We start from the raw sequence: 15,057 nt of genomic DNA on the forward strand, positions 1-15,057 counted from the left end.
CTCTAGGCTACCTTATTTGCAAACTTGCCTTTCATCTAGCATGGCAGGCTTCTTCTGTCTGCCAGCCTGCCTTCCCATGCTTTGGCAGGCAGTTTTAACTTTTTTTTTTTTAAATATTAACTTGTAAATCATACAATTAGAAGTATTTTTGAATTCTCTCCTCTGTTCTATTGACTGACTCTGAGCTACTGTGTGGTAAAATTTGTTCTCTGAACATACTCCTGTTTGTCTTTTACCGGCAGGTTAGATTCAGTTGGCTACTGCTTGCACGTGGCACCTCAATCTCAGCAGTAAACAAGGTGATTCTTGGGCCAAAAGCTGTTTTCCTACACTTTTCCTGCCCATTAGCAAGCGATAAAAATTGTATCTCCACGTCTATCACGCATATGGATTCTAAATATATCTGCCATTGTTTCTGCTCCACTCTAACTCCCTTTAGCTACCAACATATATATATATATATATATATATATAACTGAATATTTTTTTCTTATCCCATATATTTAACTTATTTACAAATTTTTATTCCCAATTTAAATTTTGTTCTGCTTTTTATACTTTTTAAAATTTTGATCTCTATTTCTGACCACTCAATACTCACATATCCACCAATTTCTTCTCGCCGGTTCCTCACGTCTGGTCATTTCGTGTTTTTTTTGGGGGGGGGGGAGAGATTGTGCATCAGCTCTTTAGGTGCCATTATGTCAGGGTCTGGTGCTAGCCTGGACCATAAATTATTTCTCTGGGCCAGACCCCAACATAAACTATCTCTCTCTGGACCGGCGTGGAGGCGCGGGAATAAAGACACAACTCATATGACTTTATCGGGAGGGAGATTCTCAGTGGTCCCTCATTAAGTCCTCAGTTCACATCCTGAAGAATTCCCCTGCTTTATTCCCCAAACAGTCTTATATATCAAAACATAAGCTGAGGGGAAAAATATATTAGCATTCTCTTCCCTAGGTAACCAGGTGAATGGTTTTTAGTCACTTCTACCTCTTTGACCACACCTTTCTATGCCCATTTTGTCATGTCCTCAACTCTGTCACTAGCTTGAACTGACACCTCTTCTCAGGCAATCTACATAATTAAAAAGCAAGGAATAGCATATCCTGAGCTTTTGTTAGGGTAGCTACAGCCTATCTGAAGGGCATGTGACCACTGACTTTCTGCCATATCACACAGAAATATGGGCCTACAAACACAACGAATAAAAATGGTGAGAATGGGTAGCAAAGATGAAGTCAAGTTGTGACCAAGGCATTCTTGAACTTTCTATACCAAGTTTTATCTTCGGAAAAAATTAAAATTACAAGCAAAAATATATAATGATCCTGGGAAACATTTTTGGCAGCAACACTTTCTTTAATCTCCATCATAGACATTCCACATTTCTTAAATCCTTTGGATAGTTCTGATGATGCAAATTTATGTATCTGTTTAAAATCTCTTCACATTTCTTTCCATTATCCTTCAGGCTTAACAGCCACCTAGGGCACTTCTGCACTAGAGGCAATCACTGCAAAGATACTGTCTTACTTATGAAGTTGTAAGGATTCTGACAAGCGGTAGTGGAGAGTGGGGTATTGGTAACTTCCAAGTATTTACCTTCTTGGCAATCCCTCTTGATACTGTTTGACTTGGTCATTAGCTTCCAATGTTTCCTACGCCAAAGCTTCTACATTGGGTGGCACTCCGCTTCTAGGTGTGTTGCTTAGTAAGAAAGATTATTTGTGCAAGGGAATCCTTAAGTCATGTAACAATGACATATAGCTTATGAGAAATACCCAGCTTGATGAGATTGCTGTTAACTGCCCTTTATTCAGCAGCCAAAAGCTACTTCTGGCAAGTCTTACCTTGGAATCCTTGCAAGAGTCATTTAACACTCTTGTGTCACCCAATATCTAAAGATCACAGATTAAGTTTCAAAGTATATTATTTCAAACACACCTTATTCTGTTTATGAGTAGTCAGAAAGTTCCTGGCATATTTTGAGACCAGAATTACCCCGATAGCAAAACCATAAAAAGGTAGGAAAAACTACAGACCATTATTTTTATGAATATAGATGCAAATGTGCTAAACAAAATACTAGCAAACCAAATCCAGCAGCATAGAAAATGGTTTATGTAGCATAGACAAGTGGGGTTATTCCAGGAATGCAAGGTTTGTTCAATATACAAAAAAAATCCATCAATGTAATACAACATATCAAGAGAATAAAGGACAAAAACTACATGACAACCTTAATAGATACAGAAGCATTTGACAAAATTCAGTAATTTTTGATAAAAAACACTCAATAAAGTAGAAATAGATGGAAATTTCCTCAACTTGCAGTATCTATGAAAAACCCACAGCTAACATCATATTTAATGGTGAAAGACCTAATACTTTCCCCATAAAATCAGCAACAAGAAAAAGATGTCCACTCTTGCCACTTCTATTTATTATTATACTGGACGTGCTAGCCAGAGCACTTAGGCAGGAAAATCAAATAAAAAGAATACAGATTTGAAAGGAAACAAAAGTATTTCTATTGACAAATGCACAATCTTGTATACAGAAAAAAATTAAAGACAAAATCAGCTAAGAATAGCTGTAGTATACAAGGTCAATACACAAAATTCAATCCTTTCTAGATGCTAGCAACGAATAACCCAAAATAAAACAACTGTTTGTAATAGCATCAAGAATACCTTTGAAAAACATTTAATGTAATAAAATCAAGATGTATACACTAAAATCTATAAAATAGTATTGAAAGAAATTACAGACCTAAATAAATGGAGACACTCCATGTTTATGGATTAGAAAATTTAATACTGTTAAAATACCAACATACTTCAATCTGATGTATTGAATCAACACAAAAACTATCAAAATCACAGGTGCTTGTTACGCAGAAATTAACAAATTGATCCTAAAATCCATGTGAGATGCAAGGGACCCAGAATAGGTAAAATGATCTTGAAGTAGAACAAAATTGGTGGACGCACACATCCTAAATTCAAAACCTACTACAGAGTTACAATTAAGACAATGTGGTACTGGCTTAAGAACACATAGAACAATGGATTAAAGTCAAAGAGTCCATTTTACACTCACTTGTGTGTGTCAGGGAATTTGTTTTGTCACAAGGATGTCAAGCCTATTCATAAAGAGATAATTATTAGTCTATATAACAATTATTTGTTCTACTTGATATTCACATATTAAAGAATGAAACTGGATCCCTACAATGCATCACATGCAAAAATGGATCAAAGACCTAAATTTAAGAACTAAAATCATAAGATATTTACAGGACATAAAAGAAATGAAAACTTAACTTGTACACAAAGTGTTCATAGTTGTAGTATTCATAATATGCAAAAAGCAGAAACAATACAATATCCACAACCAAATCGATAAGCAAAAAAATACATTATAACAACACAATGACAATATTCGGCCACAAAAGAAAACAGTACCGATACATGCTACAAGAATGTACTTTGAACTCATATCTTTAGGGGCGGTTGGGGAACAGACAAAAAAAGGCCACATATCATGACTCCATTAACATGAAATGTCCAAAACAGACAAATTCATAGACATATGTAGATGAGTAGTTGCCAGGGGCTGGGTGTTAAAAACAGGCGGTCACACTTAATGGGTACGGAAAACTTTTTACAGTGATGAAAATGCTCTGGAATTATATATAAGGACAACTTCACAACTCTGTGAATATACTATAACCACAAATTTTACACTTTTTAAAGGGGTGAATTTATATTATGTGAATTTTATCTCAAACAAAGTTGAGTGAAAGCAAATCTCTTCCATTTAAAGGTGGATGAGATAAGGTCAACTCTTCCAAAATAAATCTTTATTACAGACAATTCCAATCTCTTGGTGTTTTTCTTTTAGTTAACAAGCAACTGTTGGGAGAACTCCTCTCAGGATGTCTTCTAAGATGTTATCTAGCATCTGTATGGTAATTTCATTAAAACCACACAGTAAGGTAGGATTGGGTAAAATCCAAGTCAAGGGAATGACGGGATCAAAACTAAACTCTGGAGTCATTTGAATGACAATCTCAACCCCTCTGTACTATTTTTCATACATCTTCCACATCATTTTCTACAGATTTCTGAGGAATGAAAAATAATTAGGATAATGACCCTAGGTCCCATGCATATCAGCCTAAGAATCTTAATTTGATGCTTTTTTTTGCAAGGGGAAGATGACAATTATTAGGTGGTCATATGGATGACCATAGATTAGTCATTCTTTTTCCTGGCTATAGGACTTTTGGTAAGGTGTATAATCTCTCAAATTACAGTGACTGACTTATTTTGTGAAATGAAGGAGCATGTGCACAGGTACTCAGCAGTCACTGAAAGTTCTCACCAGAATTTATAGGGATTTGACTTACGAAGTATAAGAAAATGTTAGATATGACTCCCATTTACATAGAATAGCATCTGGAGGATTCCTCTGTGAAAATCTGAGGGACAAGTAATAGCATAATGACTTAAGGTGCCAGCTGACATCAGTGCTGGAATAAAGGGAAGTTTGTGGGACAGCATAAATAAGGTGGTTGCTGATTGCTAGAGTACAACAGAAGGTAGAAAGTAGAGAGTCACAAAAACTCTTGCTTTCTAACTCTCTGACTTCCTTTTCCATAGGCTAATATGATTCAATGAGTCCAGAATAGATCTATTTTCTATGGTGACCAACAGAGTATGAGGAGAGAAGAGAAGCAGCAAGTGAAAGTTGTTATTAGTATTATTGTACTCTGGTGGTCCCGGGAAGGGTAGAGAGGGTAAAGATAGTCTTAAAACAAGCAACTAAAGGACTGAACATCATAAACAGCAGCCTCAGAAAAACACTTCTTTCTGAAAACAGGTTTAAGTTTCAACATAACCACCTACTGATCTTTCTATAGATCCTTCTGTCTCTTCTGTACCTACTGTCTATAAAAGACAGAAAGATCATTACAGGCCAATTTCCACTGTGACTTTTTATTTAGCCTCCACGCAAGACAAAAAATGTTAAAAAGAAAAATAGAAAAGGTTCAAAAATCAAACCTAACCCATAAGAGAACAGTAGTCACTCATGAAAGTCTCAACTGTTCCAGTAAATGTGATCCATCAGGCTGTGTACTATGGGTATGCAGGCATACTGTGGGAACAGAAGTCTTTATGAACATGATACTTTGAATATTCAACTTCAAGAATATGTGAGTTGTACAAAGTCTACGTAACAATGCTAAGTAGGGATGTAGAGGGGTGTTGGTGAACAGTCTGCACTAGGAAATTACACAGAAATCCCTCTGTATAGGGCAAGACTTATCCAAAAGGGAAGTTATTACATTAAATAAGAAAAACTGCTTTAGGAGAATGAAAAGAATTAGAAGTAATTAAGAGTCAGGGAAGATAACCTGCACCAAGGGATTAGGGCCTGAAATAGAGTAAAACTGAACAGAAGAGGTTTGGGAGAAAAGGGCTGACATTAAAGGTGAGACATAAGGAATGTAATGTATTATTCTTCTATGTATGATAAACTGGGGAGGGGGGCAAAAGTCACAGCACACATGAAAAGGTCAGCATAATGCTATGGAGCTCCTCTTTCCTTTCATGTGTATGTAGGGTCTGGGGAGACTATTCAGGTCATCAAATTTTGTGTGGAAAACTGACCACTAAGCCAGTTCATTAGTCCCCACAAGCAAAAAATAATGGCTAGGAAATACAAGAGTAAAAATTTTGTTTTTACTGTACTGTACTGACTTGAGATACCATGAAGACATCTTGGAAATAGAGGTCTGATAAGATAAGCTGCTAGAGAAGAATTTTGGGGAATTACTGAGGTTGACCAAAAAGTTTAGACAAGTACTTATAGGTACAATCAGAAGAGTATTCACACACAGTGTAGATGAGTTGGGATGGAAAAATGAGCTGTTCAGGAAGTGGTAGCCCAACACTGCAGTGATATCAAGGATTAAAAACAGGAGTTCTCCATATGGAAAATAGGAGATTACTAGTATTGTTGCAAAGTACATTCAAAGCACACTTTCAGTGAAATATTACTGGATTAAGAGCCTTCACAAAGTGAAATGTAGTACATACATGTAACTAAAACTTCTTGTAACTGTTAGCAAAGTCAATTTACTGATTTGAATGTAGTAAGAAAAGGGGGGGGGGTGTATGTAAACACCTTCCCACCAAATACCAGGGATTGTTTTCTAGTCCTGACATGGAATAAGAGGAGAAATGATAAGAGAAGCAACAAGTGACAGATGCTATTATTATTATTTTACTCTGGTGGTCCTGGGAAGAGGAGGAAGGGTAAAGATACAGAGTAGCCTCAGAAAAAACACTTTCTCCAGTAGGTTATGTGAATTCTTGAGAAAAAATTCCTGAAGTCAGGTTTAAGTTTCAGCATAGCTACCTTATAGAAACAGTGATGCTGCCTAGTCATAAGCATGTGCCACATGATACCATGAACGTGTTCTCCGGAGCCTCATTTATAAGTTTCTTCTGACATATACCTTCCTATACAGAGATGTATCTCCAAATAAAGCTAAGGTAACTGTAACTGGACTTGTTCACACAATTAACTATAGACCACAATATATACAATCAGACACTCAATTAATTTGCTGCAGCTGCCAAGTCTCCAGAAAAGTTTTGCTGCAGGCTGTGCTTTTATGCTGTAACTTTGAAACATTTGACAACACTAAAAGGTATTTTTTTTTTTTACTTGTAAGATACTGTTCCTTGCCAGTCTAAGAAAGCAATAAGGAAAAGGTAGCCATAATAACATGGTCACATGCTGAGAAAAACTAATTACGAAGCAAATGAGTTTATTCTATCCTCTTAAAACTCTTTTAGGTTTTTTCCCGCACTTTCTATTAAATATATTGATGTTACATTTGTCTGATAATCTATATTATCACTTGAAACTTTCACACAAGTATAGTATCACAACTACTTCAATACTGTAGTGATAATAAAACTTGAGAACTGAAGAACACACATTTCTTCACAAATTTATTTTATAAAATGAACCCACTTAATTTGTCTTCTTAGCAATTTCATAATACATAAGAAGCAAAGTGGATGAGAGGCCCTTTAAGATGACTAGAGTCACATTTAGGGGTCCTATTGTCAAGGTAGCATACATACCACAACAGTGTTCTAAAGGCTAGCCCAGGATAAACCCACATTAAAATATCACAATTGGAAAGCACTGTGTTCTTTTTTCTTCCCCATTAAGGTATAGTTTGTTTTTTTTTAAGCCACTGCTTTATTTAGCATTACAGTAAATAATACTTCTGTTTCAATTACTACAACAATGAAAAAAATCCTGAAAGACATCCTTTCCCCACTTTCAATGATTTGAAAGCTACATTTTCCTCTGCTAATTTTAAAATATAAGGTTGATTCTGTACTAACTTTTAAAATAATCAAGGCACAAGCTCAACAAATTAGCTGTAGCTTGTAGTAAAATGATATACCAGTATGTCTCTCCTTAGTTAAAAATACATAATTCTTTTATTTCATTATGCAACAAGAGAAATTAACATCACAGACACAAAAGACTACGAATGGGAAACTACATTAAATATCCAGTAATTTGAGCCTATTTGTACTTTTCTATAGCACATGAAATATTTAACACTTTTGAAGTAAAATTTAATTTGGGGGATATACAATGTAATTCTCAGGAGTAATAGTTCCATTCATTTGCAGGCCTGCTTATTGTGTGACTAAAGAACACAAGGCACAGTAGCCATCCTTTCTGTTATGCTGCAACACTGATCGAGTGCCTTGGAAAATAGCTGATTAAACAAGCTGATGGCAACACAAGGGGAGACTTTGGATTGTCTATTTAAAATCTAGGTAATAATAAAGATTCATTTTAAGTGCACTTTTACATGCTTGTTTATACAACAAACTTGCTAATTTTGTTGCGATAGGCTTGACTACCCTATCATTTGGCCAAATGCACTTTCCCCAGTAAACTTAAAACAACAAAAACAAAACAAACAAAAAAACCCTGTCCTTTCACATACTAAGAGGACTGGCTACTGGAACCATTCACTGCAGACACATGAAGACAACACACTGTGGCATGAGTTGTTTAATCTGCTGTGCTGTTACTAAAGTCAAGTTCTGAGGGCTGTGGTTCAAACATTCCAAGTTCTCCCTTCCATCTTTATTGATTCTCACATGTTGTACAGAAAACTCTTTGGGGGCTAGAACAGCAGTACTTGCACCACACTGTTTCCAAGACTTCAAGTTTCAAAAGCAAATTGATAGGAGGGGGGAAAAAGAAGAAGGTCCTGATTTGAGTTAGATACAGGGACAAAAAAAAAAAAAAAAAAAAAAAAAACCCACATACTTGAAGATTACACATGGTCTACAAATGGTGGCAATGTTTTCCTTTTGCGAGAGTAGTTTCGTTGGTATATATATTTTAAATACTCAAAAAGGCTCAACCTCAAGCAGTAATAAACACAAGCGAAAGTGATTTCACCCTTAAAATAAATATTCAGAAAAACCTCTCTGTACATACAAGTGAAAGAATATGTAACACTTTCACGCAAAAAAATAATTATAATAATAATAAAGGATTTGTTCATATATGTAGCTGAAATCTGCTGTTCCAGCCCACAATGTCCCCAATGAAGAAGGGAGGCACAGACATCGATGACTACTGTGGTTCACTATCTTACAGCCTTTCTGTACTGGGACACTATCACCACCAAATTATCCCTCTTATTATATTTACTAAATTTTGTAACATTTTTCATTTTTTTTTCTTTTTTGTTTTTGTTTTGTTTACAGCATGCCAAATCCTTTGGCATATGTGATGGCCTTCAACAATCTCTCTTTAAGTTTTTCTTTGCTTGAATATTCCGGAAGTAAAAGGACATTAAAGCAAGTATGAGATGTAGGTAACCTAAATAGAAAGAGAAAAACAGGAATCATAAGTCATAAGAAATACGCTCAGTGATAACCGCTCCTATCAGATGCCTATGCAGTTGTTATGAGAAGCTACAGATGAAATCATAAGCATGGTGCTGCTGCGCTACAAAGATGAGCAGGTCTGTATCCAATGAAATGACACTAATATGAAGGTGAGGTTCTATTCTACATCATGCTTTTAGAAAATTAAGCTTTGTGGTTCACTTGAATATTCACACAACAAACATACCAAGGTATCACTAAACCTACTGAAAGTAGAAATCACTAAATAACTTAAGCTAAAATTAAAAATTATTCAAACCTAGTATTAAAGATTTCAGAGTCTGTGCTCTTTAATATTCATTAGAAATACAGTTGGCAAAATGACAATGAACATCATTGGACGGCAAATATAAATTAATTAAAATTAGAGCCATAATGCATCAAATAACGAATAATGAAATCTGTCAATGTATAGCAAAGTCAACATACTTCTAAGGCTATATTGTCCAGCCCCACCATAAAATAGTGAAGTATTTAATGAGGAAAGGATACAATCAAGTGTCAAAATCATGTAGTTCAGGATTCTATAATAAACTTTAGAGAACAGACAATTGTCTATATTTCGGTGTAAGAATTCCAGAGATTGTTATATAAAACAGCTTTCTTATTAAATTGTAAAACAAAGGGAAAGATAATTCATACAAATCTGGCAAACTCAGAACTTTTTAAGTATGTCTATATTAATTGAGTAGTAAAGGCAGAATATTCCCTCCACTAATCTTTGTTGACTTGGATATTTCTATGAAATATAAGAGAACAAAGAGGCTAAATGTTGCCTCTGCTCAAATATGTGTGGCATGAGGTAAAAGGGTTTACAGTAGGTATGGTGCTGTACATCAATACTTACCGTTCTGAATCTGGGCCATTTTTGGCTATAATCATCTTCAATTTTCCCAGTCCTCCCACAGGTGCTCTGTCTGTGCCCGTTGTAAACTGTAAGAAGAGTCTTTTCTGCTCATTTGTAAATGAATGAACAACTTCCCAGAACTCCCTATTGAGAAAAGATAAAATACTGGTTTTAATTTGACATTATTACAAACATAATGTTATGGTACTACAAAATCATTAAGGATAACTTTCAGTTATATTAAGGATACCAATCACGTATGGAATATATTTTATTTATCATTTTTCCATTATTTTCCTGTTTACTCATTCCTTAGTAAACTTTGTAAAGGCAAGATGGTGATAGATTAGATTATAATAGAAACATGAACTGACGTAACTAAGAAAAAAATTACACTTAATAGCAGAAATACAAATGTTCCTTTCAAGTAGTGTCTTGAGGAAAAGATTTATAGTGATATTTATCCTACATTTGGTATCTACAAGATATAATATCTGGCTGACTAAAACCTATGAACTAAATTTAATAATATAATAATCTTTGTATTCCTCTAAGTTTAAAAAGCAACACACAAGCTCATAATAAGCAATTTTGGTTTCCTTGAATTAGCTATTTGTAAAACAAATATAGCACTAATTCACAGCTAGGAAAACTACAATTTTAGAAAAAAATTCAGAAGTATTTTTAATTGGCAACAGAGCGCATTTTATGTTTTAAAGTTCTTTTCTCAAAAATCTTGGAAGAGGGCTACACAGAGTCATCAATGGGTAACAGCACTTTCCATGAAATCTGTCAGCTCCTTTATGGTATATATTCTGTCATCTCCACTAGCTCTATGACATGTACATCCATGCATGTGCATGAACACACACACACACAAAATAAATGTAACAAAAGTTTAAACCCCAAAAGAGACATCATGCTTTCCAAATCTCTATTTGAGATTTTATTCCTTGACGTTTTGGTAGACTATTTTTATTATCTAAGTTATTTACATACATTAATCAAATTATTTCCAAAACTTCAATATCTGAAGGCTTTATCAGATTTCCTGGCTTTCCCCAATCATTTTTTTTTTTTTGTAAAATTAATACACACCTAGAGAAAATAATAATGGTACACACAGCCAATAGGAAACTGGACAAGTAATGCATGCAAGAATCTCTCAGCTAAAAGGAAAGGCTCAGACTTCCATTTGTAGACTTTGTTTTTGTGGGTTGGCAGGAGAAATGTAGACTGTAGCCTCAAGACCTCTGTCAGTACACAAAAGTTACACAGGAACTACTGGCAGCTACTTGTTGCTGGAGAAGGGAAAATCAGGTTTTCTTTGGTGGTGCATCCCTTGACAGGTTTGACTATGCTTCAGTGGATCGGTTCCCATGCATGTATATTTGGGTCATTCTAGTTTTGGGCTCAGGAGGTTGGGCTCTGGTAGGAGTTGGAAAAGAGTATCAAAATACTCTGTATACATACATGAAACTTTCAAATAATTATTTTAAAAATTTGAAAGCTATATTGCAAGATGGGTGGTTAAAATAAAACCCTTCTCACACTGTAGGAAGGCTCTGAAACTTGACTTAAATCAGTCATCTAAGAAGGCATCGTTGCGGGTTATGGAGAAAGCAGATAAATCGCGGTAAGTGACCAGATCTGGTTATGTTATTTAAAAGCCATTTTTGCAGTTGTTTTTAAAATGTGTAAAACAAATCAAGAAACCTTAGAGGTCCAGAAATTCTGCATAATAAAAACAATGCTGAAAAAGCTCTCCTCTTCCTGTTATAACCTACACTAAAGTCTTTTTTTTCCCACTAAAGTCTTTAATTTAAAAAAATGTGTATTTACAAAGCTCAGAAGAAAGTACCAAATAGATCTGATCCTATTCACTTCTCCAAAAATCTATTCAGATCAAAAATTTAAAAAGTGTAATAAAAATATCTGTAATCAATGCCAAGAATAAAACTAAGACATGGAATAATAAATCCCAAAAGAAACAATATGCAAGATAAAGTAAGGGAACATAATAGGAAAAAAAAAAAAAGGCAGGCATAGGATGCTGTGAAGAAAGGTGCGGCAGTTTTACAAAAAGGATAAGATAGAACTGGTTAAAGAGATTTTAACTAAAGATAGACAAACCTGGTAATAGGGATTCTAACTAAAGGGATAGGCAGACCTAGTAAAAGAGATTCTAACTAAAGGGAGAAGCAGACCTGATAAAAGAAATTCTGACTAAAAGAAGGTGCTCCCCAAAGACATTTATTAATATTTAGATTTGCTTTTTATTTATATAACAGCAGGCCCAGGAAAAAAATAAAAATGTAAATAAAAAATATAATTTTAAGTCCAAATAGAAATATCATGAAGAATCCTGCAAATGATAAACAAAACTTTCTGTTATAGGAAAGTAAACAAGAAACACTGAATCATGAATAATGGAAACTAACAAAAAGTTTAATGACAAAGAATGCCACAGATCAGAAATAAAGACATGAATAAGTACAAACAGAAATGAAAATGATCGAAAATTCTGAAGCACTATGCATAGGAACTCAGGAAATAGTGGATAATTTAAGAATGAAGTAAGCAAAGGTGGAAAAAGAAGTCATTTCTATTTGACTACCATCCAGCATTTGTATCTGACAATAGTCTAGAAACAACACCAAGATGTGGGCAGGCGAGGGAGGAAAAACGGGGGAAAGAGAGAGGAGACAAAATAACCGAAACTAAAAACAATGCATACCAAGGTAAAATAATGGGGAAAAATTGATAAAACTTCAAAAAAACCTTTCACTTGGTAAATATCCTAATAAATAAATGGTAACATAGAGAAAATACTATAAATCTATCGACTGTAAGGACCAATGTCTCCACCGTGTAAAAAAAAGGCAAAGGGAAAGGAAATATAAAAAATACTCCTATAATTCAGGATATATGAAGGAGAGGCAAAATGCTGGCAAAATGCTAGGCCAGTCTGAGCTATAGGGCAAGATCTTGTCAAGACAAACAAAATAGGAAAGAATCAATAACTGAACAATAATATTGAAAGCACAATTGGTTAATAGTGTCCATGAAGATGAAAACCTACATTGCATTCAGAGTATGTGTTTCTGAAGTAGCCTCTCCATCAATAAGGGATGACTTCTGAGAGAAACTGAGAAGATTCTTTCTAGGTTTATTCCTTGACAAGACCCACCAGCAATAACATTCCATAGTAAGTTGTATTACTAAATGCAACTCTCTAATAATTTCTTATAACAATGTTTTATTCCAGGGTAGAGGGTAATAATGTTCAAGATAAGACAAAATTTCAAAATTTAATAGTCATGTATCATATTAAAAGCACAAGGCCACGCAACATGACTATCATTCACAGTTCTGAAATACATAAACTACATTTTTAAAAAATGACTTCATAATACTTGAAAACAAAAATAAAACTCACCTAACTAACCTTCTTTAAATTTCCCCATTATCTCTTTATTCTCTCACATACAGACTCATTTCTTCAGCAATAAAACAGTACGCACTGACAGAAAAGTAGGGAGTAGCACATGTAGGATAATCAGATCAAAGGAAACTGTTTCCCTAAATCGCCGTTTTTGTAATCGAAGGTGAAATGGAGAAATAATGTAATAAGACAGGCAAAAAAAGACACATACAAGACAAAGACTATCAATCACTGCTATTTTGCTATTCTTCTACAATCTCTGTTATCAGAACAAATTTAGATAGGAGAATTCGAGACCTACATTAATGCTTTGTTTATCTCAGTTTATTGCATGTAAGGCAGAAAGAAAATGATGACGGAGCTAGGGGCAGTAAGTCAGCAAATACTGTTGCTATGGTTCCTACCCTGACTCCCTCAGTGACGGACTGTGAATTGGATGGTATAAAAATATACAAAGCTTCATAAGCCAAAACCATAAAAAGCAATTATGAATAATTCACAAAAGAAATGTTTGCTTCTTATAATAAGAGACATCTTCTAAAATCAAAAAGGCAAGTCTGAAATATGACAGGGAGTTTTAAAGACATATTTGCTGAAATGGATAAACCAAGACAGAAAGAATTAAAGAAAACAGGCATGAACATGCAGAAATGAAGAGGATGTGCTTTTATAAAAAGAAAAAGGTGAATTACGAAAAAAAAAAAGAGCAAATTAACAACATAATCGATGAATTAAATGACCATCAGAAGAAGGAGATGATTCACTGCTCGACCAGTGGTACCTGTCAAATCATACCTCTAGAAAAACCAATTCTGAACATCTAGATACAGAATTAAGAAAAGAACTGAAGGACGAGGGAACAAAGACAGGAAAAGTGTAAGACTCAAGCTGAAGAAGACTATGACAAAGTGAAGCACACTTTCCAAGAGGGTGAGAGGAAACTGCAGATGAGGACAAGGACATACGGAAAAATCATAGCCCTGAAAATACAAAATTCACCCTGACAACAGAGAAAAGACAAAAATAGAAAACTTGAGTCTAAAAGGAGACTAGACAAAGAAGTCATCTGCTGAAACAAGGAGAAGCATGGTAATGGATAAATCCAGAAGTTTAAATCTATTTCGTATACTACAACTGGAAATCCATTTTTAATTAAAGCCCAAATTGGAAAAAGGATGATTAAGAGAGGAGCAACAGGAATACAAGCTACAATAAAAAAAAAAAAATGGGCAAGTAAGACAAGAAGTAGGAAAAGGGGAAAAAAATGAAACCTCTGGACTGAGCAGAAAATATGAAAAATTAATCAAATTAAAATGCAGTGGTTTTATTCAAACTAAAAACCCTAAAAAGCAAGTTTGAAAAAAAAAGCTCTGATTAATAGACCTTGAAATCTATGAGACACAGAAAAGTTTCATAAGGCAAATGGATCTGAAACTTGGAAAGAAGAAATGAAGTAGTGCCACAAGAGATTGAGGAGTAAAGGGAAGTAGCATTATGATTGTCTTCACTATGAAAGATGAAAAGCAAACCAAATCAGGAGCTCAGTGCTTCAAAAACCTGGACAAACAATAACAGAGAAACAAAATCACATGAACTGTAAAAGTGCACCACTTAAGATTTAAAGTAACAGGAGAGCAAGAGTCAGATACTCCAAGGTGATTTGAATGAGAAATACTGAAATATTGCCAGTTGATTTGACGGAGAAGCTTACTGGTATCATCTGTCAGGAGAAGGAGGAAAGTGTG

General features: G+C 34.6%; 1 protein-coding gene across 2 annotated transcripts in view; it reads right to left on the reverse strand.

Annotated features, from left to right (window-relative positions):
- Positions 1–2,104: 2,104 nt before the first annotated feature.
- Positions 2,105–15,057, reverse strand: part of Ube3a (ubiquitin protein ligase E3A) — an 85,862-nt gene continuing 72,909 nt past the window's right edge. For both annotated transcript variants that reach the window (XM_050140120.1, XM_050140121.1), the window contains 2 exons: positions 9,868–10,011; positions 2,105–8,952 (listed from right to left, as the gene is read on the reverse strand). In XM_050140120.1, the coding sequence (XP_049996077.1) occupies positions 8,832–8,952; positions 9,868–10,011 (265 nt within the window). In that variant the 3' untranslated portion in view covers positions 2,105–8,831. The remainder of the gene's footprint in view (positions 8,953–9,867; positions 10,012–15,057) is intronic.

This window comes from Alexandromys fortis, unplaced genomic scaffold (assembly GCF_014885135.2).
Source record: "Alexandromys fortis isolate MF-2015 unplaced genomic scaffold, M_Fortis_MF-2015_v1.1 scaffold_39, whole genome shotgun sequence".
NCBI lineage: Eukaryota > Metazoa > Chordata > Mammalia > Rodentia > Cricetidae > Alexandromys > Alexandromys fortis.